At 42.0% G+C, this 24,245-nt stretch overlaps 2 protein-coding genes across 5 annotated transcripts in view; one reads left to right on the plus strand and one right to left on the minus strand.

Moving 5' to 3' along the window:
* Positions 1-4,732, minus strand: part of LOC121877354 (lysosomal alpha-mannosidase-like) — a 73,845-nt gene extending 69,113 nt beyond the window's left edge. Inside the window, exon 1 of one of the 2 annotated variants that reach the window (XM_042383075.1) lies at positions 4,462-4,732. In XM_042383075.1, coding sequence (XP_042239009.1) covers positions 4,462-4,521 — 60 coding nt within the window. In that variant the 5' untranslated portion in view covers positions 4,522-4,732. The remainder of the gene's footprint in view (positions 1-4,461) is intronic. The other variant, XM_042383074.1, reaches the window with a different exon arrangement.
* Positions 4,733-5,951: 1,219 nt separating this feature from the next.
* Positions 5,952-24,245, plus strand: part of LOC121877355 (fatty-acid amide hydrolase 2-B-like) — a 41,999-nt gene continuing 23,705 nt past the window's right edge. The window contains exons 1-4 of one of the 3 annotated variants that reach the window (XM_042383078.1): positions 5,952-6,136; positions 16,539-16,732; positions 19,328-19,462; positions 22,615-22,711. In XM_042383078.1, coding sequence (XP_042239012.1) covers positions 16,544-16,732; positions 19,328-19,462; positions 22,615-22,711 — 421 coding nt within the window. In that variant the 5' untranslated portion in view covers positions 5,952-6,136; positions 16,539-16,543. The remainder of the gene's footprint in view (positions 6,137-16,538; positions 16,733-19,327; positions 19,463-22,614; positions 22,712-24,245) is intronic. The other 2 variants (XM_042383076.1, XM_042383077.1) reach the window with 2 other exon arrangements.

The raw sequence follows: 24,245 nt of genomic DNA on the forward strand, positions 1-24,245 counted from the left end.
CCTGGCGGTCCTCGCTCCTCCGCCTGCCTGGCGGTCCTCTCTCCCGCTGGCGAGCATGGCGACCCACAAGCTGTCCTTCTCTGAGCGTCCTCACCAACCAGCTCTCTCTACATCACGCTTGTAACCATGCTGCCTTCCCAGCACCAAGCTGCATTGTACATCCAATACAACATGTATATAGAGAGCACATCGTGAGTTTCCTTTCTCCATTCCATCCTGAGTGTGAACCAAACATCTTGAACCCCACAAATGGTGACCCCCGGAGATTCGCACTCACACAGGATGGAGGAGAAACTGATCACGCTCCCAGTCTTCAAGCAACATGGAAGACTGGCTTATCCACCCAGAAGCAGCTCTCATCGGCTCTACAGCTACTGTCTCTACACCGCAGGTTAGACACCCTAGAGCAGCTCTGCTACTCTAAGCAGACACCAGCTCCTCTTCCTGCTAAGCCTCCTACCGACCCCAGCACACCCGTCCTGCCTCAGACGCCGACCCCGGCCCAGCAGTAACCCCTGCCGCCCCTGATGCGGCCTCTGTTCCTGAGTGCGGACCCACACACCCCTCTTTTCTCCCTCAGGTACTCCCTGCTAATGTCCTGCACCCTGCTGCTGTCGTGGACCCAGCTGCTGTCACGAGCCCTCATCCGCTTCTGCTGACGCAGCCCCTGCTCCTGACCCAGGCCCACACACCCCAGCAGGCGCATCTGACGACTCTGTACCTGCCGTGAGGGAAGCACAACATTCATCGCCTCCACACACCCTTATTCTCCCTCTCTACTCCCACAGATATTGTGTATCTAGACAGTTGTCCCCAGCGACCGGCTCATCCACGCCATCGCCGTTGTCTCACATGAGGCACGCACCGCCCGTTCTGCCTCACATGTGCTATGCAACTCTGCAGACAACAAGTCTCCTACACAGCCTGGAGGGAAGGGGGAGTATTGTAGTGGAATTCTCCCCTACAAACGCTGTTTGTCGCTGCCTAGCCGACCCCACCAATTCCCCAGTGTATGCCTCGTGGTCTCGGTCAACCAGCGCCGCCATACACCACGGAGCGGGGTCTGACCTGACCTGTCTCTACCCACAGCCGCAGCCAGCAACACCTCCTCCTCCTCCGCCGCTGCCTGGCGGCCCTCGTTCCTCCTCCGCCTGCCTGGCGGTCCTCTCTCCCGCTGGCGAGCATGGCGACCCACAAGCTGTCCTTCTCTGAGCATCCTCACCAACCAGCTCTCTCTACATCACGCTTGTAACCAAGCTGCCTTCCCAGCACCAAGCTGCATTGTACATCCAATACAACATGTATATCGAGAGCACATTGTGAGTTTCCTTTCTCCATTCCATCCTGAGGAACTAAACAACTTACACCCGCTGGGTGTTCGAAATACCCGCCGCCTATGTGAGGCAGAACGGGCGGTGCGTGCCTCATGTGAGACAACGGCGATGGCGTGATGAGCCGGTCGCTGGGGACAACTGTCTAGATACACAATATCTGTGGGAGTAGAGAGGGAGAATAAGGGTGTGTGGAGGCGATGAATTTTGTGCTTCCCTCACGGCAGGTACCGAGTCGTCAGATGCGCCTGCTGGGGTGTGTGGGCCTGGGTCAGGAGCAGGGGCTGCGTCAGCAGAAACGGATGAGGGCTCGTGACAGCAGCTGCGTCCACGACAGCAGCAGGGTGCAGGACATTAGCAGGGAGTACCTGGGGGAGAAAAGAGGGGTGTGTGTGTCCGCACTCAGGAACAGAGGCCGCATCAAGGGCGGCAGGGGTTACTGCTGGGCCGGGGTCGGCGCCTGAGGCAGGACGGGTGTGCTGGGGTCGGTAGGACGTGGTGCTTAGGGCAGGAAGAGGAGCTGGTGTCTGCTTAGAGTAGCAGAGCTGCTCTAGGGTGTCTAACCTGCGGTGTAGAGACAGTAGCTGTAGAGCCGATGAGAGCTGCTTCTGGGTGGATAAGCCAGTCTTCCATGTTGCTTGAAGACTGGGAGCGTGATCAGTTTCTCCTCCATCCTGTGTGAGTGGAGTCACTCCGGGGTCACCATATTTGTGGGGTATGAGATTGTTTGGTTCACACTCAGGATGGAATGGAGAAAGGAAACTCACAATGTGCTCTCTATATACATGTTGTATTGGATGTACAATGCAGCTTGGTGCTGGGAAGGCAGCATGGTTACAAGCGTGATGTAGAGAGAGCTGGTTGGTGAGGACGCTCAGAGAAGGACAGCTTGTGGGTCGCCATGCTCGCCAGCGGGAGAGAGGACCGCCAGGCAGGCGGAGGAGCGAGGGCCGCCAGGCAGCGGCAGAGGTGTTGCTGGCTGCGGCTGTAGGTAGAGAAAGAGAGACAGATCACCACGAGGTCAGGTCTTAAATAGCGGGGGTAGGCGTGGCTTAGCAGTTGACCCCCGCTCCGTGGTGTATGGCGGCGCTGGTTGACCTAGACCACGAGGCATACACTGGGGAATTGGTGGGGTCGGCTAGGCAGCGACAAACAGCGTTTGTAGGGGAGAATTCCACTACAATACTCCCCCTTCCCTCCAGGCTGTGTAGGAGACTTGTTGTCTGCAGAGTTGCATAGCACATGTGAGGCAGAACGGGCGGTGCATGCCACATGTGAGACAACGGCGATGGCGTGGATGAGCCGGTCGCTGGGGACAACTGTCTAGATACACAATATCTGTGGGAGTAGAGAGGGAGAATAAGGGTGTGTGGAGGCGATGAATTTTGTGCTTCCCTCACGGCAGGTACCGAGTCGTCAGATGCGCCTGCTGGGGTGTGTGGGCCTGGGTCAGGAGCAGGGGCTGCGTCAGCAGAAACGGATGAGGGCTCGTGACAGCAGCTGGGTCCACGACAGCAGCAGGGTGCAGGACATTAGCAGGGAGTACCTGGGGGAGAAAAGAGGGGGTGTGTTGGTCCGCACTCAGGAACAGAGGCCGCATCAAGGGCGGCAGGGGTTACTGCTGGGCCGGGGTCGGCGTCTGAGGCAGGACGGGTGTGCTGGGGTCGGTAGGACGTGGTGCTTAGGGCAGGAAGAGGAGCTGGTGTCTGCTTAGAGTAGCAGAGCTGCTCTAGGTTGTCTAACCTGCGGTGTAGAAACAGTAGCTGTAGAGCCGATGAGAGCTGCTTCTGGGTGGATAAGCCAGTCTTCCATGTTGCTTGAAGACTGGGAGCGTGATCAGTTTCTCCTCCATCCTGTGTGAGTGCGAATCTCCGGGAGTCACCATTTGTGGGGTATGAGATGTTTGGTTCACACTCAGGATGGAATGGAGAAAGGAAACTCACGATGTGCTCTCTATATACATGTTGTAATGGATGTACAATGCAGCTTGGTGCTGGGAAGGCAGCATGGTTACAAGCGTGATGTAGAGAGAGCTGGTTGGTGAGGACGCTCAGAGAAGGACAGCTTGTGGGTCGCCATGCTCGCCAGCGGAAGAGAGGACCGACAGGCAGGCGGAGGAGGAGCGAAGGCCGCCAGGCAGCGGCGGAGGAGGAGGAGGTGTTGCTGGCTGCGGCTGTAGGTAGCAAGAGAGAGATCACCACGAGGTCAGGTCTTAAATAGCGGGGGGTAGGCGTGGCTTAGCAGTTGACCCCCGCTCCGTGGTGTATGGCGGCGCTGGTTGACCTAGACCACGAGGCATACACTGGGGAATTGGTGGGGTCGGCTAGGCAGCGACAAACAGCGTTTGTAGGGGAGAATTCCACTACAAGCTCCTCTACGTGTGTGTTGGTGTGGGGATTAGTGGATGACATCATTATGACCTGACCTCATGTTTAATAAGGTCACCCTGTATATTTAAGCCTCTCTCTGTCCACTATTTAAGTGGACTCCTTAGGTAACACGATTCACATATTGCCCTCTCATTATTTCTTAATACAACTGTCCAAATCTACTGTGGACTTTATTCTAATGCTATTCATTAAACATGTTACAAATATATACTACTGTATACTGCATAAAGAAGTCAGCAAATAGTTATTTTTGCCAATATATATATATATATATATATATATATATATATATATATATATATATATATATATATCTCTTGATAAAATCACACGGGAAAAGACGAGATATAGATATATATAGATATAGATATATAGATATAGATATATATAGATATAGATATAGATATATAGATATATAGATATATATATAGATATATATATATATATAAATATATATATATATATATATATAAATATATATATATATATATATAGATATATATATATATATATATATATATATATATATATATATATATATATATATATATATATATATATATATATATATATATATATATTAGACTACATCATTACTTCTACCTTTATGAATGCATATGTATCAAAAAGCCATGTTAATGCTGGCCAGTTCACACCAGCAGGAAACAGCAATTTCAACAAATTAATATGAACTCAAAGGCAACGTGTGGAAACTATATAAAACAAAGAGCAGAACTTACCGGGTTTGCAAGAGCAGACGCAGACAAAATGAGGAGGGCCAAACAGACGGCAGCCCACATCCTGTTGTTCTGTATGTGATATGCTCTATCCTTATGAATCTACTCTTTCACCACCTGCTGATCAATGGAGGAGTAAACGTAGTACCAGCAACGTGCTACCTCTCACTGCTCCGCGTGACTGACCACCGCCCACCGCAACTCAAGCTTGGTCTTCAATTGTCACTTAGAACTTTATCCGACTGCTTACTCCTTAGCCAGTTTTCAATGGAAAACTTTAGTAAGTAAAAACCACTTCCATTTACGTTTAGCCACAAATGGTTTTTCTTCATCAGTTTTAAAGCAAGAAGTATGAATTTAATTTAAGTCTGTTCGTGTACAGCTCATTAAAATTAGTATTAAAGTTTGTTGTTGGCAACTGGCATATCTGTGTGCATGGGGGGTGTGTCTGGGGCGGTGCGTGTACTGTTGTCATTTCCTTTCCACCTGCATTAATTCACCCTTATCATATCAATGAGTAAAAAAAAAACAACCGCGATTCAACAAAGTACCAAAAGCATTCTTCTTGTTCGAATGTGCTTCGTCTATATCACCGTATGTTGTACCCAATACCCAGTGACCTTGGTGCAATTTTCCCCAGCTGGAGGTATGGTCATAAATTGTAAAACCCAAGAACAAGTAACGAATCCTGAAAAAAGCGGCCAGCACTTTATATATATATATATATATATATATATATATATATATATATATATATATATATATATATATATATATATATTCCATTTGTTCTAGAGAATCTAGACCTAGGGATCAGGGAATGAAAGAGATTATAATGATTAATTTGGACTCCCAATAATATACTTTTTACGGATCACCTGAAGAATCGTCACCCCAAAGTTTGACTGGGGTGACAATTCTTCATGTGGGACAACCTGGGGTGACGATTCATCAGGTGGCAAAACCTGGGGTGACCATTCTTCAGGTGAGGTTAGGACCCTCCATATTGGTTAGGTAATATGCATCGTATATTTTAGAAAATTTAGTAAAGTATTTTGTATTTAGTAATGTGAATTTTGCAATATTATCTATATTATTCTTATATCTTCTGTTAATTTTGCACTAATGTGTATATTAATCTTGTATTTTCTGTAAACGTTTTTGATTAAGATGCATAACACAAAGGAATTTATATTTTGCATTTTGTTACCCTAATTATACAGTTTATATTCAATATGGGGTGTGGTTAAGATTCTTCAGGTGGACACTCTGGGGTGACGACAGTAATCATGTTTTGGATTACATTTTAAGTGTAAACAATGAAGATTACACTTAAATCAATAAAATGTAATCCTAACCATGACTGCTTTCGTATGTACGTTTGTCTATTTCTACTATATTTAACATGAAAACAACACATCCTGTCTAACTGGTATAACACTAGACTAGTGACTAGATGGACCGTTTGTTATCTGTGTATCAGTGAGTTAATGGACTGATTACAACTGTGTTTACTTGGTAGCGCCTCTGTATCTGCTGCTGAGAACTTGTGGTATTGTGAAGTAGTGCGACTTGACCGACCAACACTAAGTAACATCCTGGAACTAGTACATGTCCAGTACTTGGCAACCGTGCGTCTAACCAATCCGCCAATGCGGCTAACGGGATAAAAGTAAAAGTAAGTCAGAGTAGTTTTGATTGTGAAGGAATTTCATAAACAGATTGATTTTCAATTCTTTAGTAAGTACAGTGGGCATGTAGAATGAGGTGGTGGAGGCCAGGAGGAGGTAAAGTTAAAATGTCTGCCCAAGGTGATGATGCCTCGTCTCACCAGGGTTTTTTTTTTTTGTTTATTGGGCACTCCCCTACATCATTGTGTAAGGTGAAGCACAGAAGCGTTTACAGCGCCCAACAGGGAAGCATGCTAAGTTCATGCTTGCCTTTATGTCTCATGAGTTAAGGGCGTAGAAGCCTGAAGAGTCAAGGGCGTAGAAGCCTGAAGAGTCAAGGGCGTAGAAGCCTGAATAGTCAAGGGCGTAGAAGCCTGAAGAGTCAGTGGTTTATGTCCTCAAGTTATTGGAAGCTCCAATAACTTGTCCCTGAATACGAATTCGCAACTTTCGACTTACACCAGGTACCTACTTTACTGCTAGGTGAACAGGGACTAATGGGGGCTAGGAAGTAAGTCCGAACAACTTCCACCGGCCCGGGAATCGAACCCGGGACATCTCGCTTGCGAGACAAGAACGGTACCGCTTCTACCACCGATCCCCCCTCACCAGGGTAAAGAGTGATATCTAACAAGCACACGTCATCACACCCTCAAGAAACAGGATGTACATGGCATGAAAACATCTGACAACTATTTGTATGGAAATACAGCAGGAATTTTGGTATTATTGCATTTTCGCACCCGACATTCCTACCCCTAATCTATTCATATTCGAATAAGGCGTGTTATTATAAGATAATTTTCTTATATTACATTACCGTCGCAAATGTATAATAACGGAGAGAGCGTATCCAAAATTTTCTCTATTTTCTTCCATTAATCTTGCACTATTATCGCCTACCTCACCTCCCACACTGCGTGTCTCCTTCATAAACCATCACGAGCATGTGTTCCCGACACGTCACGCGGCCAATCAAAGACGTTTTTTTTTACACTAATTAAAATGATTTGTTGTTTAATTCGCGGTATTTTTGGCCCAATCAATTTAGATATTTATTTTGGGTCTCTCATATTTAGAAATTCAAATTCATTTCCGACCATGGAAGTCTGCAATGGGTGTCACTTCAATTATATGGAGCTGATTGTGAGTTTTGGGGAAAAAAAGAAGAAACTATAGCATTTTTTCGATCTCATGGTGTTCTCCCGACCTCAGTAAAGTGTCCTAAGTGCGAGAACGAATGTAAATATAGTCAAGACCAACATATGTGGCATTGTGGTAACTCTGGAGGGGAGAAATCCACTACAATACAACGATGAACGAGAACCAGGCCAATAAGGTAAGAAATATGTGATTCCATCATATGGTGAGAGTCAGGTTAGTTGAGGTCAGGTTTATGTTTTTCTAGTGTTTTTGTTTTGTTTTTGTATTTTGTATTCGCTTAGCCATTATTTTTTTCGCAAAACGTCCCACGAAAAAAATCGAAAAAAAACCCGGCCAATTTCCGACGGAAATGAAGGTCATAATCGGTCTAAAAACACATAAATACACTATAAAAAATTATTTTTGACTTTCTAACAGAGTTGGGTGCGCTTATACAAATTTACCGGAATTTTGGGGAGGGGGTTTGTATATACATAATAGGGCACCTGTTCTAGGGTTGAGAGCGTGGGCGTTTGGTCAGGGTTCAGTGCGTACCAGACACGTGACTGGCCGCCCAAGTGGCTATCAGTGCCTCAGTGGCGAAGATTAAAAAAATAACAGTAATAAAAAGCTGGGGCGAATATTCACGTGAACCATGTTATCTTTTCTGAAAACAGTAATATCCTCTGATTTATTTGAATTTTGCTGACAAAGCGTGTTGAATAGTGTTTATTTTGTCCGTTTTCTTATCCTGTAGTTTTTTATGAAAGCCTCGAGAGTGAGGAAGTTTTCCTCGGGTCAGTTTTGTAAAAGGGATCACATGAAGATTAGTCCTCCCAGTTTATTTCGGCCTAAAGTTCGATGAACAATCCTAACTCTTACCTAACCTAACCCACTCCACCGAGATAGCATTAGCCGCATTAGCGTGTCTGATCAAAGGTTAATAAGCTTAGAGTGTTAATTTTCACCTGCTCTTGTAAAGTTAGTCTAGTGGTATAGAGACAGATGTACTGTATGATGGAAGGTTAGTGATCGTACAGTACTATCAAATGTAGAGGTCAGAGTCCTCTTATCAGGAGTCAGGGTGTCTCATTATCAGATATGGTCGTGGCGCACAAACACAGTTACCTGATATTTAAGGGAGTGTAGGACAAAAGCCCCCTAAGACAAATAATAATAGATTTTTTGAAATAAATATTTTTATTCTTCATTATTTACAGTTTATGAACACTTCTGACATGAATAATATTACATTTATTATATCATAAAACTGCAATACCTAGCCTAACCTATAGTATATGAACACTTTTCTGACATGTAAAGTATTACATGTACATTGTACAGTACTGTATTAAATCTTAAGACTGCAATACCTAACCTAACCTAAGGCTGCAGCCGCACTAGAGGGCAGGTGAAAGTGGGCGAGCGTGGAAGACCTAGCAACATTGTAACCCATAGACGTGGCTGCAGTGGGCACGAGCTGACAAGAGTGTGTGCCCGCTCTTAGTGCGGCCATGGCCTAACCTATTTTGCACTTTAACTCAGATTTTTTTGTCCTACTTTGCACTTTAACGGGGGGGTTGTTCATTGGGCTTCTGTACGGATCCCTATTTCAACACATTGCTGGAACATCACCTGTGACATCAGATGGCTTGAAAATGGTTTCCAGATGACACTGAAAATCTTTTTTTCAATCCAGTCTTCGGCGACCTTGAAGGGCACTTGTATCATTGTGTGGGAGACGAAAAACCGATGACGATGAAGAACTAGAACACTGATTGGGTAATATGAGGATAGTGGCTGAAGCAATCCAATGTGTGAACACCTTCCTCCCAGAGCCATAGATAGAGTTCGGCCAACCGGGCGACATGTTGTTACTCAGCAGGAAGGGGGAGGCGGGGGTGGGGGGGCTCTTGGGGTGTCTCTTCTCTCACATATTTATAAACATGTTTATCCAATTTTAAACATGTATGGCAATTTTACCAAATAAATGTCATCATCATCATCTATTATACTATAGGACTAGGCGTCTGTCTGTCTGTCTGTTCTGGGCAGCCGAAATGGCACAATCGTTTTTCATCAAACTTGGTGGAAAAAAAAAAATTCTAGAGTGGAACAAACCTGATCCCATGCCGATGGTTTCTTTAGGAAGCCATTAATTAACCATTTTATTTACGATGGAAAATGATGCAAGTCTACGGACTTGGCACACCCTAATTAACCATGCAAGTCTATGGACTTGGAGCACCCTCATTCGCTGTACGCTAGCCAAGCACGAGCGTTCAAACTTTCACTGGGCACGAAGGTGCCCGCAATCACTTGTCATCCTTTATAGTATGAGCTCAAACATCTTCATCAGATGAGTAACAACATGGCGCCCTGATGTCACCAAGTTGACCGAACTCTATCTACTGTTCAGCAGAGCCGCAGATAGTGTGACACACCCCTTTTGCCGCTTCCCAGCTTCCACTGCTGGTTACCAGCGGTCCGGCTCCTATATACAGAAGCAGTAGATATATCACAAGTATCGTCGAATTACCACTGGCTGTTCTGCCAGTCTCTGGTAATTCCTGGCGGCTGGTATCAATGTACAGACAAAACAGGCAGGCAGGTAGATTTCCACCAGGTCACAGAAACACTTGTGTCTTTACCATTGAACTTCTCACTTCGAATATACTGTATACAGTCAGCACACTATCAGTGTACTTGTCTTTTTACTTTATATCGCTCACAACAATTCCACAATGCTTGAATGCCAATTATCTTTAGCTGTCACTAGGCTTGTACTTCACACTCTAAGCAGAAACAGGCGACTCCTCCCCAGATGCCTCACTGGTGCTATTTATACTGTAGCGTAGTGTATGTGGCCAGTTGTCAAATTTGTCTTTGTGTTTGTCTATTTTCTCTTTGTTAGGCTCACATACATACGTACACATAGGAGATCTCGCACTAAGGATGGAGGTGAGAAGGAAACTCACAATGGCGTTCTCTCTCTCTCTCTCTCTCTCTCTCTCTCTCTCTCTCTCTCTATATATATATATATATATATATATATATATATATATGCACACACACACAGTGGCCTCGGTTAACGAGCACAATCCGTTCCAGCAGGTTGCTCAACCAAAAAACGATTAACCAAACCATTGTTTCAATGGGTTTTGGGTATGGTTCCAGCTCACCGAAATTGCCTAAATTCAACAAAAAAGGTAGAAAAGTACACTTACTTTGAGGTGTGTGTAAAAGGCTCCTGGATGATGATGATGATGAATTAAATGGGGTGGAGGAGAAGGAGAAGAGGCATTGGGGTGGAAGAGAAGTCACCTCATGCCGCCATTTCACCCATAAAATTTTAGCTCTCTTGGTGTAATTCAAGATTATTTTCTTTAAATCAACACTGCACTGCATTATATATTGTCAATATGTAAAATATATTTCAAAATGACCAATAATTTGCTTGGAAACACAGAAAAAAGCGTTTAGTTGAAGAGAGTCTCAAGCAAGATGTTACCTCCAATGAAAACAGAGAGAGACTAACGCCTGTTTGCTGTGTTAAGAGGCTGGATGGCACGCCAGAAACTAGTTTCTGTACCTTCAATTATGTTCAATAATTGTTAAAATGACTAAAAAAGTTAATATTAAACTTTTAAAATTATTGAATAGTATAAACTTCTTGATATTTACTAAAATAGTAAGGAATTTAAGCCCTAGAACCGATTAATGTATTGGCGGACTAATATTACAGCTGGTGGACCGCCAAATGCAAGCGAAAACACGTTGAAGTCGACTCGTATAAAAACTCGTTAATCGAGGGATTGCTCGTTAACCGAAGTTAAGAATCTTATGGAAGGTAAATCATTAACCGAAATCTCGTTAACCGAGGGATCACTGTATATACACAATGCAGTGCTAGGGAGTTGCTGTGTGGTGAGGAGCTTGTTGAGAGGAGGTCTTGTCTGTTTGAGAGTGTTGAGTAAAATGACCTTCATGGTGAGGCTGGGGGTATTTATATGATTCTGCCGGATCAGAGAAACAGGTTGGAAGTGAGCGGCGCTGCTGATTGGCTGAGGTGAAGGAGGTAACTGGCCAATTCACCGCGCAGTCTGAAAGCGAGGCCCGGTCTGTGGAACTCGCCGCTGGTTGACAGGTAAGCGGATGGCAAGTGATCAACCAGCAGTTGTAGGGGAGAGTATCACTACAATACCTCTCATCAGATACCTAGAGCATCCTAGCGACACCTAGACGCCACAGGTCAGAACGAGACATGCCTGGAAAGTTCTTGGATGCTCTACTCTGATTGGGGCTTACAATATGTAAGTAAATCATAACAAAATGATGCAATACACTCTAGAAAATTCTTACATAGTTAATACGTTAATATATACAAGAAAATCTCCAAAAACTTGCCAACATAATTGCTGCTTGGAATAGAAAATAATCAGAACTCCTAGTTCACAACAATTATAATTCAGAACTAAATTATGCCTCGGCATAACACTACCCCCTCCCTAATCATTGTGTTGTCCCGACACAACTATTCACTATATATTTAATAATCCTGAAACTTGGTAGGTCTCTTCCTCTTCCGCTGCTGCTGCCATCGTACTGTGATGTCTTCAGAGTTCTCCCTTGGTGCAGCAACCTCTCCTGTCACATCCAATTCCGCTAAGAGGGAACAGTGCTGCTCTTCCTGGTTCATGGTCGGGTTCCCTGGACTGGCATGGCCCTGACTTCTTCCAGGATCTCCAGTCTGGTCCTCGTCGGTGGTAGGTGACTGCTCCTCAGAGCAGGTGTACTGCCCTGGCCCATGATACTACCACAGGCGATTGACGTGAACTACCTTTGGCTGAGCCTTCCTTCTTCCCTTGATCCAGCAGGTCACATCTGAAAGTCATTCCACTACAGTGTATGGTCCATCCCATGGATGCTGCATCTTCGGTGACTGACCCTTCTACCACAGAGGGTTATAAAGCCAGACCTTATCACCATCCTTGTAACAGACCTGGCTTGCTTTAATATCATGGTAAAGCTTCATCACTCCACCCGAGAATTCCAGAGCTCCTCGGACTTGATGGTGGACTTCCGTCAACCTTTCTTGGAGGCTTTTGGCGTAACTGGTGGTTTCTTCATCAGGTGGTCTTCCTGTCAGCAGGTCTACTGGCAGCCACAGTTCGTGATGCAGCATCAATTTTGCCGGTGTGTATCCAGTTGACTCGTGGACAGCTGATCGACATGCCATCAGCAGAGCAGACAGCTTCTTGTCCCATTCTGTCTGCCCCTCAACACAATAATTGTCCAATTCTTGTCCCAAGGTCCAATTAAAATTTCCCACCAGTCCCTCTGACTGTGGCCGAAGTTGAGTGGTCCTAGTCTTCCTTGTGCCCAATAGTTTACAGCACTTACTGAACATAGCTGATTAAAAGATTCTACCCTGGTCCGAGTGCAACTGGTGGAGCACACCAAACCGGCAGAAGAACTGGTCAACCAGCACCCTGCCAAGAGTCGTGGCTTCCTGATTTGGGATGGCATATGTTTCTGGCCATATAGTGAAATAATCCATGGCCACACAAATGTTCCTATTTCCATCTGCAATGAGGGGCAGAGGTTCTGCAATATCCACTGTGACCCTCTCCATTGATGCAACTGCATGGTACAGCTGCAGTGGAGCACGCCTTTGTAGCTTTGGTCCCCTCTTGGCGCAGCAGACATCGCATGAACGGCACCATTCTTCCATGCTTACCCATTCCAACCCAGTATAACCTTTGCCACACGCAACTCAGGGTCTTTTTTACTCCAAGATGTCCATTGGCTGGATTGTTGTGCATCTCCCTCGAGATCTCTGACCTCATCTTCCGGGGAAGTACTGTCTGCCAGTACCTGTTGAGGCCATCTGTAGTCCGTCCACTGGCGCTGCAGCAGACCATTCTTCAGCCGAAGAGCATCCCACTGTGCCCAGTGGTATTTAGTCGTAGGACTTGCTCCAGAGATCGTCTCCCTTGCTGGCCGCACTGAGCTCTGGCTCATCCACTCGAACAAAAGTCACAGGTCTTAGTCTTCCAGCTGCAACATCTCAAGGCCTTATCTAGCAATGGCTGGATCTTCCTTCACTGTAGTGTGACTACACTTCTTGGGAAGTGTCTCACACCGGCAACATTGCTGACAATCAGGCTCCACCACTCCTAGACTGGTATGCATGGCACCGTTCACCTTGCACGGCAACAGCACCTCTGATCTTGGGGGAATAACTAATGTCTGCCTAGCTATAACCTTAGCACTTGCATGCTTCACAGTCTTCAGCGGTACCTACATTCTTTTAATTTTCAACTGCATCGAGCCAAGATCCAGTTGACACTTGCGAGGTAGGAGGTAGTCCAGGCCCAGGATGCAAGGATGTGCTATATTCACTACATTAACCTTGATGCTGATATCCACTGGTCTTTTTAGTACTGTGCATTGTCCAGTTATCCCGCACAGCTGCTGCGACGTCTAAGGCCGTGGCCGCACTGAGAGCAGGCGGGTGCGGAAGACTTTGCAGCATTGTAACCCATAGACGTGGCCTCACTGGCAGTGGGAGCAAGCTGGCAACAACACGTGCCCGCTCCTGCCCGCTCTCAGTGCGGCCGCAGCCTAAGGTAGTTTGTCGGTGACTAATCAAGTCCAGCCTCACAAAAGTCTGCTCCGAGGCTGTGTCAATCACCAATGGACACCTTATGTCATCGATCTCACCGTCAATCTGGATACTGCTTACAAAGTTACAGTGGCTCGGTTCTATTTTGTCAATAGTGGGGCTCTGGTGAGACAGGCTGGCTGTTGACTCAGTCCCAGTCATCTCTAGTTTCCCCATCTTAGTGAGCTACTCTTTCTCTCTTGAAATTCTGTGGGCAATTAGTCTTGAAGTATCCATCTTCTCCACACGTCCAACATCTTCTGTGTACTGTATTGCCCTTCTCTCGCTCTCGTTTCCGCTTGCAACAGTTGTCCTGTTTGTGCCCAATCTTCTCACTGTTCCTGCAGCAGTTGTTTCTGTTCTTATGGTTGAATTTGCAGTAGTTGTTCAAGCATTGTGGAATTGTTGTTTATGTTCTTCTCATTGTGCGTGTAAGAATTGCATCAGATCATCTATGGAAATCAACCCTTGCCTGTCTTGACTTTTGGTCTGGACACCTTCACCATACATCTTGACTATAGTGCATTTTTTCTCAGCTGAGAAAAAATGCACTATAATATCTCACTGCTAGGCTATCCCACTCCTGACAATAGTGTTACACACTCCTTTCGCCGCTTACCCAGCTTCCAGTACCGGTTACCATCGGCCAGGTCATAAATACAGAAGCAATAGAAATATTACATGTGTCGTCAAATTACCACTGGTTGTCCTGCCAGTCTCCGGTAATTTCCCGACGATCGGTATCAGTGCAAAGACAAACAATAGGCATAAAGCCGTGTGGCATAAAACCATGTTGGCAATGCTTTACAAGGCTGTTTCATAGTAGATGTTCTGTCGCAGCATCTCTGATAATACTCTCAAGTACTTTACATATTATGCTGGTCAGGCTCACCGGTCTATAGTTGTCGTGGAGTGACGATCACCCTTCTTGAAGATAGGACTCACATAAGCCATTTTCTAATCACTGGGGACCTTTTGTTTATCCAGGCATTTACAAAACAGGATCTTCAGGGACTCTGCAAGCTCGTTGCACAACTCTCTTAGCACTCTGGGATGCACCATGTCAGGGCTGGGACTCTTATGGACATTTAGCTTTGACAGTTTATTTCTAATACCCTCTTCTGTGGACACAATGTGGGTCAGTGCTGTGTCGAACCGTCTGTCCTCAAACGCAGGAAAGTTAATCGCATCCTCTCTTGTGAACACCGAGGAAAAGAAGCTGTTCAATGCCTCAGCTTTATCCTGGTCAGAATCTGCGTAGCTACCATCTTCAAGCCTCAGGTCTGATACTCCTACTCGCATTTTTAATTTTGACTTTGCATAGCGGTAAAACGCCTTTGGGTTTGACTTAACCTCGCTTGCATCCAGCATCTGGAACTCCTTTTCAGCCCTTCTACACTCTACCTTTGCTTGGTTTATGGCTCTTGCATACATCCTCCTGTCTTGCTCATCGTTTGACCCAACCCACATTTTGAATTTCTGGATTTTCTTCTTAACTTTGTCGACCGCCACATGGTTCACTTGTAGGGATCCCCTTGTATTCCTAGAGGCACTGGGTTTGGTGTTGCTTTTTTATTTAACATCAGTGGTTAGCTACTTCTATTGTTCCATTTATTAACATTAAATAACATTACTTAAAACACATAATGCATATTAATTTTTTTACATTAATTTTACTAAAGCTACAACCAGGGTCTTATTTTCTTCAGTTTCTTAAGTAGAACCATCATCCCTGGTGTAAGCACTAACAAAAACAATGGCATTCCATCTCCTCTCCTGTGACCATGTTATTATTGATTTATACTGTACTGTATTATATAAGGTGCATTCATAAATATTATTTAAAGAATATAGGTTGCATTTTTCATTAATTTTATTGTTTTGGGGGAAAAGAGGGTAAAAAGTCACACAAAAGATATGAAAAGGTCAGACATTGGAACGCATCTCATTATTATTGCTTTATTTTAATGGTAATTAATGATTCACGATGCAATGATTCACCTTACACTGCAATATTGGGGGACACATTACCATTGTTAGTCGAGGCTTTACTGTACAGTATTTATATCCAAAATGAGTAGGCAGTAATAATGAATAGTAATATCTCCATTAGCCGGAATCCCTTAAACTCGGAAGCCTCGGAATTGAAATTTTCTCGTAAAATCATTCCCAAAGCCGGAATTTTCCGGAAAAATACGGCTTTGGGAAAAAATTTCCGTGGGGTACATTTTCGGAAAAAAACTCAATACCCGGAAAATTTCGGGGATGGGGGAGTTTTTTCTGGGTTTGAGAGATGAAAATCAGGCACATTTTCTGGAAATTCCGAGAAAATTTTTCCGGTACTCGGAAAAACCGGAGCTGGGGGATATTCTTCCAGGTTTGAGAACTTCCGAGAACATTTTTCCATTACCCAGAAATCTCTCATTCCCGGAAGTGCTCTGCACTCATCGTTCTAGCTAACGGAGATATTACTGTATCCATACTTGCTAATGATAACTAAAAACTGAAGATGGAATGCAGAGCTGAGGAGATGTGTGATAACTTAAATTTACTGCTTTATGTACTGACTAAGAAGTGGTTTTAATCAAAACGACCTTCAGCAGGTATGCTGTGGGGTGTGCTGTGGGCATTTCGCCCTGTGTTGTGGATGGTGCGGTGGATGTGGGATGAGTGGGTGAGTACTATCTTCACCCTTGTGGTGGGCTGGCGCAGGAAGAGCCTCCTCCCTCCTGTGTTCAACCCAATACTTCTCCTCTCTGCTTCTGAACTCGCTGACAACATCCGAGAAAGAAAGGTATTTTCTCCCTCGACACCATCACATAAGAAGTTAATGACACTTATGGGAACTTTTGTTATCAGTATTTAAAAACTTGTACACTCTCAAAAAGTTGATTTTCAACAGGAAATTGAATGACACAATAATTTACAGATAATCAAATCTAAATTTGAAAACACAGAATAAACAACATTGCTATGATAAATAATGCTGAAGGCTGTACAGACTGCAATATACTGATTATAATTTGGAACAATTGCAGACTACTTCGTAAATGAAGTCTACTTAAACTTTATACTTTTGCTGATAGAAAAAATTTTGCTATGAACCTTACATTGCTAACAAATGTTGCATTACTTTAATAAAAAAAAGTAAACATAATATACCTGTATATTGGGTACCCTTATTGAAGCCAGTTGACGTACAGCTACAATTTTACTTTCAATACGTACAAACGAAATCAAGAAATTTAATGATTGCATCAAATATTTTTCATGGAAATACCAAGCCAAGAAAGACATTAATTTTTCATGTACAGATGGAAGATAACAAACAAAAGAACAAGACCACACAGAGATCATAAAGGAGGACATGTGCCCCCCCGGCTATGCCAGTGACCAAATATTTGAGCTTTCACTATGTAAACTTGAGAAAAAGAGAAGGGGTCAAGAGTAGAGAGAGAAAAGGAACCTTAACTTGTTAGTATGGTGATTAATCCAACAACCAATTCAGGCTTTTTTTTGGGGGGGGCTTCTCATCTAGGCTGAAACCCAGTTGTAGCAAAACTACAAATCTTTGCCATTAATTTCCATTTTTAAATTGCTGTACCATGCATAACTATTAAATTATTTGAAAACTCTTTAAATAATACTTGTACACCTTAGACCAGACTTATGCAGTACTGTACTGTATTGTATTTCATGTTCTGTGCACCCTATACCATTGTCCACTATACAGTTACTTCAAGAGGGCAGAGGTAGCTCTAAGATGAATTATGAAATAAAATGGAATCCATAAGGAACTAAGCAAACTTTGTTATCTTAACATTTTTTTATGTAATTATGGTTACATAATTTAAAAAAAAAATATATTGTTACAAATTAATATGCAGCCTTAAAATTTGCATAGACTTTTAAGCAGGCTTATTCTTTAGTTATACCTGTATTTATACATTTTTATTATTCTTTTTCATGCACATTTCCACATTTGTTCTTCTTTTTATCCTCACTATTGTAATCTTCATATTTTCTCTTCTTAATGATAGTATTATTCATTAGAATTTTTCAGAGCACAGATGAAATATCTTTTATACTGAAACTGAAAACTCCATAAACATCTTGAGGAAGATCACCGAAGTGTCTGGCACTAAAGGTCATATAGCACCTTGCAGAAGCATTGTCAATTAATATGAAATACTGTATGACTATTATACAGACTGTGAACATCCTGATAGAAAACATTTATTTATTGCTTGTGTCAAACTACATTTTTTTTAATACAGAAAAGGACTGGGTAATATGCAAACACTCAAATTTCTGTGGCACCCCAAGATCCTGTTTATGAATCATTGCCAAGAAAATCTCTCCATTCTGATCATGGGAACAAATTTTCCAGGAGTTCTGAGATTGTATTATGCTCCATTACGTCCCCACATGCCAGGCGCGTTGATGTTAACCCTTAGGCCCTGGGTGACATTCCAGAACATCCGACTAGCGGGTCCCGGGTGACTAAGAGGTAGCAGTGAAGAACACACGCTGTGGTGGCAGGACACAGACTGAGTGGATGTAAACAAACCCCACATCCCAAGTGGTGTATTTGGCACAAAATTCAATGGAATCACGCTTGATTTCGTGAACTACCGGGTAGTTCGATAAATCGAGCAAAAATAATATAAATTTGATTTAGCGGAAATTTTGATATAACGGAAGAGGGTGGTTCGAATTAGTTCGTTAAAACGAGAAAATACTGTATGGCTACAATAACACTAGACATTATTTTGTTTATTTACAATATATTGTATATGTGTAGTAGTGTTTGCACAAATACAGCCCTGTGTCTGTGCGAGATGCGTAGTTCAGACTCTGAGAATTTTCACCAGTAACCAGAAAAATTCTGGGGATGAGAAAATTCGCCTCCATATCATGAAAACTCTCAGTCCGAGAACCACTCTGCACCAATTATTCTGGCTAATGGGGAGATTACTAATGGTATCACACAAGCATATATAGAAATTTTTTTCCTACTTTTTCATTTTTTTTCATTGAAATGGTGCAAGTAGAACTGATGTGAATAGGCAACTTTCTGTATTCTTTTATCATCACTCATGAAATTTGTTCAATATTAAGGGTAGAGTACAAGGTAACACATCAAGTGATTATTATTAAAAAAAATGAATGGTGACATCTGAGTCTGAATCCTAATTGACATTAATAATTTCAGTAGCAATTGATGTTTTTCATTGTTTGTGGTTGTCAGTCAACCTTCCAAATATAAATGCCACCTGTACTGTATAAGGTAAAGCTTTAACTGTGTCAAGTTATGAATAGGATGAAATACTGTACTGTATAGTAGTACAGTACAGAAGTAATTAATGATACACTTAATTGTGAGCAGGTGAGCAGTGTTGAGGTGGTGCGGTCATATGTTACCAGAATCAGCAATGTTAACCCCATTTTGAATGCTGTAGCCCAAGAGAACTTTCAGGCTGCCCTGTTGGAGGCAAGGATGGTGGACAAAAAGCTTGACCAGGTACTTATAACAGTGATACTGTACCACTGTTTCAACAAAGGTAATATTTACTTTTCTTACACACAAACTATCTAATTTTTACTAATAATTTATCGAAGACAACTTCTTTCTTATGCAGTTTAAAAACATCAAGAACAGTGTAAGGGCGCTAATTTTTGTTATACATCCCAGTGATGTAACATCATTTGTAAGGGGGAGAACAGTTTTGTTGTTTACTAATTATTTTATTTCCACCTTACCTTATCATTATTTCTGACTTGTTTATTTATATTTTGTTATATAGGTTAATATGGGAAAACCACATCATTGTGCATTATTACACTTTCAATTTGAATATAACACCAACAATAAACCCGCTCAATTAATGTGGTAGCAGGCGTGAGGGCTTTGAGGGGTTAGAGCATGTGAGTTATAACTTGTATTTTAAGGGATGGCAATTATGAGAAGCTATGAAGGGTGATACACATATTATACTTAGTTATTATTTATTAAAGCAAATTTTAATTTGTTGACAACTTGAACCATAAATCACATATTAGGTTTAATCAATAATGTACAGGTACTTGGAAAACTTTACTTTAACACTTAGACAAAAAATATAAGGACCAATGGGTCTTACTACCTGGTTAGAAAAATAAATAGTTTAATTAATAATTACAACATTCACTAAGAACATACCAATTCAAGGGTAATATTCTATCACAGTGACACCAGAATGGTGGTCACTCCAAGCACCTTCCAATAGCATACACAGTGGTTTTTAATTATAGCACCATTAAGCATCTTGGCTATGAATCACATTAATAACTTATTAGTATACTTAGAGAAATACTCCACATCATAAATCAGCTGTGAGTATAGCTGATTCACGTAACACCCATAACAACCACTTATCCTCTCTGTCGTACTTTGTACAGTTTCAATACTAGACCTGGGACAGTTTTACTCCTGATAACCCATCCATAATGACACATACAAGAGGAGTTAACACTTACAGGTTGGCTGGTACCAACACACAGCTGTAGAACACATCCAGGGCTCAACACCCGAGATAACACTCTCCTGGTTGTTCCCGACCTTCACTACAACTCTAGTTGGTTATTTGACATTATGTCTTTTTATGGCTACCTCTGTGGCAGCTCCAAATCTCAAATTCTACACACCATACCTGCCAGGCACGAGAGCAATGTTCAGAAAGATAAACAAACTTTCGTTGGTCGTTTAGTACCCAACAATTGACCGTATGAATGTTTATACTGTACATATGATACAATTCTTAACTAACTTATTAGAGTTACTTGTTCAATCAAATAATGCACAAAATAAACTTATTCAACATAATACGAAGGACTACAGTACTAGGATCACTAGTTAACATACCTGCCAAGCACAATAACACTTCCTTCGCTGCCTGCTCTGGCACTCATAAATGAACATAGCAAACTAGGAATTACGGGTCTATTACTCTGAGTCGTGTGCACTTCATATTAATTGAAGTAACATCTCTAAGAATTGACAAATATTTCATAAGACTAATGGTTATACAGTAATGTAATCAGTGTTTGAGCTTATAATATAATCAATTATATTGGTGACAACTACACGAAATGGCAGTCATGTTTCTTGTCGACTCAGCGGCCGTCTACTCTACAAGGAGGCACTATGGAGCTCGGTTAAATTTCAGGAATTTATTGGCCATTGACAGGTCCTGCTCTTGGGATAAATGAGATTCTTAAATACAAAAATGTCAATCATTTCAATATATTCATCAGATCCGCTGATGTCTTGAGATCAAGGAAATTTAATTTCAGGAGCGAATAGATATCTCATATTCTTACACAGAGCAGAAGAGGAATCTTTCAGCTTTTGCCAGCTCAAAAACTCAGCTTATATTACAGTTTCATTAAAAGTAAATACAGTTGAAGCTTTCAACATACAGTAAATGCTCAATGGATCTTGAATGCTTCAGCTAGCAGTAGGTAGCGTATACAGGCAGTCCCCGAGTTACGACCATCCAACTTACCATCACCTGCACTTATGAACGGGTTCCCAATACATTCACTGCAAAAATTTTAATTAAAATCCCAATTTTTACATTATTTTCATCATTATATATTGTTTAACATTACTTAATATATAGAATTTGTTATTTGTTATACTGTATATGGGTATATTACTGTTGTTTTGTATGGGCTTTAGCCTAACCTAAACTATGGGTCCAGGAACATATCCTTGTCATAAGTTGGGGACGGCCTCGTCAGCCTGTATATATATCTTACAGTTACACACATGAGTTCAATCACAATTTCCAATTTGCAAACATTAACATGGAATTTCTTGTGAGGGAGAATGGGATGTAGACACAAGAGAATCCATACACTCGGTGGGTAACTCAAGAAACAAATCATAGCTACATGTTTTATGGGCTATTTAGCTTAATATGAATCATATGGCATAAATTAAATAACATGTACCATTGTGATCAGTACAACATGAATTGCAATTTTTATGTTTTTATATTTGCTCTATTTTTTCCTGTGAATAATATATTGTATGTCCATTCACCAAATCACAAATACCCCTATCAGTGGTTTAGGTGTAAAAGAACGTTTAAGTATTCCGTCAACAAGGTTTACGCCATAAACTGCATTGTATTTGGATACCAGTAGATACAAATGCACAATACAGTATTTATGGTTTTGTAATGGTATTCTTTTGTAGGGGCCTTATAAGAGGTTAGCTATACACAAAATATTTTAGCATTGTATTATCTTTTGTTCATAGTTCTGACATTTAGATGTAGTTCTTGAAGTTCTTGGAATATTTAAAACATATGGAAACTAATATTTATGATATTAAACATCACAAGTTGTTTTTATAAAATTATTCCATTAAACATATGAGCAGAAGCATCTATCTCCTCTACCAAAGAATTGTCAATTCTCATGCATTCAGATTAAGACAAAGGAAACTTCAGTGTAATAATGATACAGAAGATGAATTTCCATGATAACAAATAATTACAGTACAGTGCTTACATACATTATATTTTTGCTGCCAACTTGATCACATAGAAATTATTATTCTTTAATTACCTGTACTGTGCTGCAATGTACTGAATACAGTACTGTATCTATTCTCCATTTCCTCAGGGGCTGAGTGATGGGAGCCTAACGAAAGATTGGCTGAAGAAAAACCAGCCATTTCTAGGGGTACCTTTCACCGTCAAGGAGACAATTGCTGTGGCTGGTAAGGTATTTTGTTATATTGTATTCATGGTGGCTCTAGAAGCCCAGTCCATATGAGTATCAGGATTCTGAAAATCATTCTGCGACTTATACATTAAAGATGTAAGGTTAAAATCTGTAATGGTTAGTTGACTATTGAGCCCATATACTGAGAGTTAGCCCTGTCATGCTGCCAGGAACAGGTAAAGCCTTTTAACCTTAGTCTACCACAGTAGGATTTTATGGTTACTTACAAAATTTATGTTTGTCACGTTGTATGATAATTTTTATTGTCCTTATAATAATGTAAGATATTGTATAATATTACAATGGATAAGAGTATTTTGGCTATTATGTACTCTCTGAGTTGGTGAGGAAGTGATGGTCATCTCCAGCCATAATTGCTATTTTTTAGCCTGTCCCACAGTCCTATGACAATCTTGCCACCAAACTTACTTTGATCCCCAGAACTCTCCATTACCCGGATTTTTTTTTATTTTAGCATTTCGAGAAATTACAGGAAAAATCTTTTCACTCCGGGCATTTGAACAAATTTCTTTTCTGAGAGATTGCATCATGTTTCCAATGTGAGGGTGCGTGCTGGTTGTGTGGGTAGGTAGTCTCAGAGTGCTCATGAGCTACGATTGGCCAGTACTGTCATGTGACTACAAGGGATGCCTATAATTATTTGAAATATTTTGCAGCCTATCTCCTTAAACTTTAGCATCATGACACTCTTAGTTCATTGTCTGTTGCCCAGCTTATGAGCTTGTTCACTCGCTCACTGCTGTTTTCGTATTTGATCTTCGTCGTGCAGTACTGTTCATTACTGTACCAATATATAACTAGCCGAGAAAACTGTTAAAGCAGTGTTAATGTGCAAAAAGTGATTACAGTTATGTAAACTGTACTGTACATTCAATAAGTGCTTAAAGTACCATATGTACTGTACAGTACAGTAATGTAAATAGCAGAGTGGACAGTGTAATGCGACGTCTAGCTTTGATTACCCGAGCAGGAAGTGGAGAGGGAGGTCACATTGCGTATAAGGCTGCGCTAGCTTAGGTCCAGATTATAATTATAAACTTTTTGGAATGTTTTCCAATATTAGGAACATTTACCGGAAAGTAAAATGTTAATTTACATATCCAAATTAGGATACTCACTTTATTCTGATGAGGAAGAAGAAGGTCCTGGTTGTGGAGATTAACTAGGTGGGGGAGGGGACCCCAGTACCACCACATGTGAAGCATCTTTCAGAGATAGATGAAGATAGCTGTTTTGAAAGGTTTTTGAAGATTTCCAAAAGCCCACTTCTTTGATCTGATTGAGGCCCATATGCCGCAGAAAGGCCACCGACCCTGCATATTTCCTGGTGTCATGTGCCAAAAATTTCTTGCTAGGGTCTGCTTGACTCACTAACTGAGATATTTATTTTGTCATTTGACTAGGAGACAATTTCTTACCATCCTATGATGAGAATACATAGGGGCCTCAATTAGGGAATCTGGTTAACCATTCTTGAAGATTCTTAACTGGGCCGATATATGAGGAAC

This window comes from Homarus americanus, unplaced genomic scaffold, assembly GCF_018991925.1.
Source record: "Homarus americanus isolate GMGI-L3 unplaced genomic scaffold, GMGI_Hamer_2.0 scaffold367, whole genome shotgun sequence".
NCBI lineage: Eukaryota > Metazoa > Arthropoda > Malacostraca > Decapoda > Nephropidae > Homarus > Homarus americanus.